Below are 3,967 nucleotides of genomic sequence, written 5' to 3'. Positions count from 1 at the left end.
AATTTGGCCTTCTTGGAGATCACGGCCGAGTTCACGAACAAACTACTCAAGCAGGACAAGAAAGTGGTGCTCAATTATTTGGACAAACGGATCACCAACGCGGTGCCCACCAGTCACGGAGAAGATTGGCAACCTTTGCATTTGTACCGCAACTCCTTGGTTCACGGTGAGGGTGATTTGCCCACCATCACCTCGAAAAGGCCGTACACCCGTAAACGAAAGGCCGACGACGACGACGAAGAGGAGGAAGAGCAGTTCTTTAATTATGATAAAAATATTAACAAAATCTCTGTTACACTTTTTTTTCACCTCTAAATTTCAAGCCAGTGCGTCAGTATTCCATGTGTTGCCCTAATGTATTAAAAGCAAGCCGATCTCAAAAAAAAAAAATGAGAAGACTTGCATGTTTTCAGATGTTTGGAGGTGATCATCAATCCTGAATAATTATAGATAATCTTTGTTGGTTTCGAAGTATGGCACTTGGTTTTTTTCGCACACCCAATGTTTCCTCACTGTCATAAATAGGGGAATGAGTATTGTCATCGCGTTAAAGTGACAGGCAAGTCCTTTAGAAATGCCGAATATTTTTCGAGAAAATAAAGATTCAGAATTAAGGGCTTAGGGCTCCAGAACGATGGTGGTTTGGAACACACAGGAAGCCTGAATTCAAGGGCTTGAAACAAATCCATGGGGTAGCATTTTTCATTTGACTCGTTTGAAAACAGAATCCAGTTAATAACTGATCCAATTCATCCGGCCTTTTGGTAGGATAATGACGTAGGAGCTTATCAACATATTTGATGTACGCATGCTCAACTCCAATCAAATGGTGCTGCTTAATGTCAAAACTGTCTCTCTTCTAAATGAGCATTGAATTCTATCGAGCAGAAATAATCCGTTTTGTTCAGTAGGACTGGAGTGCACCAATGGATTGGTAATTTCAGGAGAATCATCGTTCACGCACAATTTTACAAGTTCCAAACTAGAGCATTTGCTTGTTCACAACCGTTCCTGCGTTGGTTGTTTTTCTAATGGATCTTTATACAAAAGTGCCAAAGTGTTTACTTTATCACAACTCCTCGGTGGTGTGGTTGGCCATGCACTCTAGTAAGTCTTGCTATCATTTCACCACCACCGTCACTTGTCCGTTGTCAATCGCAAAACGAAACATTTGATTCTATTCATTGACACAGTTTAATTTCAAGTAGTTGAGAGTTGCGTTTCTAATGATCAACCAGCTTATAAGTTCTAGGATGAACGTACATGGGCTCGCTAAATAGAATTTGGAGTTAAGCCAAATTTTCTGATGAAAGGTGTAAAAGCCATTTTAAAAAATCAAACTTATTATCAATTGGTGTTTACGTCTTGTCGTTGTTGAAGAAAACTGCTAATTGACAAATCTTGTCATTTGAAAGTAAAGGAATATTATTTGCATTTGATCATGAATAAACAAAGCAACAGCTCATTGCTCAATAAGACAAACGAATAAGGAATATTTCGGTAACCGTAACTATATAATGCATTGAACCACTTACTAACAGCAAAACTTAAAATTTAAGCAAGAGAAGTCAATCGAGACTCATTCAAACTGAAGTAAAGTGAAGAAAAAAGGTCTGGAGCCACAAGTTACAAAAGGTCAATCTTCTAACCATAATAGCAGAATAAATGCCCTTTTCTTGCCTTTTGAAGCCAATGACATTGTGAGACTGAATTACTGGAAATAAACAGTCTAAAAGGCATCATTTTAAAAATGTGTGGACAAATGTGGATGAAAATGAAATACAGCTAGTCGCTTCATGATCTTGCAACGAAGTTGGTAATGATTAGAACGGCCACCAACATACACACATCGGAGTTGACGTGCTGAAAGTGAAAGTCAGACGTTGACGGACCCTGGTTGGGGAGGCCTACTGGGAAAGGATATCCAATCTCCTGAACGACACCGACCCTGCCATGAACTTGCGACGGAGGCGAACGATGCCGACCCAGCTGATGCAGATATCGTGGCTGTTGACCCTGTTTCTCAAAACTCTCCTAGTATGGAATAAGAAGACGAAAAGTTTACTATCGAGACCTGATGACTGGAAACATAGATCCCCCGAAGTAAGACCTAACAGATGTAGCTCCTGCTCGTTTTCCTGCATGCTCCCCCAAGTTTACGTCTGTTGTGAGAGAAGAAAGGAAATACATTCTGACGATTACTATTACTTACTTAATAAGCTAGTCTACACACTTTCTTGTTGACCCCGACCGTTCTTCACTCGTTCAATGAATCCGGTTTTTAGGATCAGCCATGGCGGACACAAAGCTTGCTGATTCTAGGGCAGCAGTTTCTTCCGACATCTACCGGCATGTGGGGTGACAGATATAGTTTACGATCCACCCAAATCGAAAAATATGACTGCTTGAAGGCCCGTTTGTCGGCGACCTTCATGCCCTCTCCTTATCGCATGGCACAGCAATTGTTGAGTTTGCCACCTCTGGGGGATAGCACCCCTTACCAGATGATGGACGATATGCTTTCCCTTCTTGGGAACCACGAATCTTGGATTTTACTCCGCACGATTTTTGTGGATGCATTGCCATCTGAAATCAGAGCTCATCTGATTCCGACCATCAATACCATGTCGCTGCGCGATCTGGCTTTACATGCCGATCATCTCGTCAGTTCTGCCCCAATGGTTTTGATCATTCGAAAGAGACCGATCGGATCCGAGGTGAAAATTACTTCAAAAGGTTCGAAGGGTTGGTGCCGTTTCCATCGTCGTTGAGGGGGCAAAGCTTTTCGGTGCATTGCCCCATGCACGTTTGACCAATCTACTCCATCCACGAGTCGGTCTGTCCAGGGAAACTTTGAGAACGACCAGCAATAGATGCAATTGGTGGTCGTTTGCTCTTTATATCAAATAAAAGAAATGCTTAAACTTAACTTGTTTATTCTGGTGCTCAAGTCAATGTAATTCCTGCCCCACGAGGTACGAGGTTTTCTCCAGCCTCGCCACCACTTTCGGCTGCAAATGGTTCCAGTATTCATTGTTATGGGACTCGAACCTGCAATATTTTGCTAGGTGGTCATGTGTACAACTGGACATTTTACCAAACCGATTTATATCAAGCCATTCTCGGTGCTGATTTTTTACCTGCCAACAATCTTGTGCTCGATAGTCTTGGGAATCGTCTCTACGATCCACAATCAAAACCAGTCATATTGGGCCAACTTAGTAAAGCTCAGTCCCGGGGCCTCTCCATATTGCGATCGCAAGTTTTATGTCCTTTTTCTTTTATTTTGGATGAGTTTCCCGAATTATTAGTGTAAGATCTAGAGATTCGATGCGGGTGAATAAACAATCACGGGTAAAGATGAATTAAGGGATAACGATCCAGTATGGGTAAAAGAAGAAATCAACATTCCTTTTTGTTTATTTTAGATGTTCATAAATAGGAGAGAAACGACAGATTGATCCCATTGATACAACACCTCCCTCCCAGATTTTTGAATAATTTCTCGAAACCAATAAAATATTATATTATATGAACACTTTAAATCTGGAAGCGCACCCGAAGTCGTTCACTGCGGCGTGGTGTGGGCATTTGAGTTTCACCTAAATTTGGTCCCGCTTTTGAGTTGTGTTGCGTCCCACAAAATACGTTCAAAGGAGGAGCCGGACGTAAATACCTCCTGTTTCTGCGAAAATTACCAGCCGTTGTTTTAATAACATAAGAGCGTCCAGAGTTTGAAATGTCGATCACCTCCCCTGCGTTGTAGGACCATCTTTTGTCCACAGGGTTCTGAACATGGACTCGCGAGCCAATCGAGAGTTGGTTAAGTGGGTGCCCGGCTGAAGCCCTAATGGAATCAGCACTTGCACCCCGTCTTGCTTGAGCAAAGGCTTCAAGTTCTTCTGGGGTTGACGATCTCAATTTCGCGGATGGTAGTTTTGTCTTCAAATGTCGGCCGTAGAATCCA

General features: G+C 42.2%; 1 protein-coding gene across 1 annotated transcript in view; it reads left to right on the top strand.

Annotated features, from left to right (window-relative positions):
• Positions 1 to 502, top strand: part of LOC131880915 (cohesin subunit SA-1-like) — a gene marked incomplete in the record, with an annotated part of 2,703 nt that extends 2,201 nt beyond the window's left edge. The window contains 1 exon segment of the mRNA XM_059227646.1: positions 1 to 502. Within this exon segment, the coding sequence (XP_059083629.1) occupies positions 1 to 315 (315 nt within the window).
• Between the last annotated feature and the right edge of the window lie 3,465 nt (positions 503 to 3,967).

This window comes from Tigriopus californicus, chromosome 5 (genome assembly GCF_007210705.1).
Source record: "Tigriopus californicus strain San Diego chromosome 5, Tcal_SD_v2.1, whole genome shotgun sequence".
In the NCBI taxonomy this organism is placed as follows: Eukaryota; Metazoa; Arthropoda; class Copepoda; order Harpacticoida; family Harpacticidae; genus Tigriopus; species Tigriopus californicus.
This window is presented reverse-complemented; position numbering and strand designations above follow the sequence as displayed.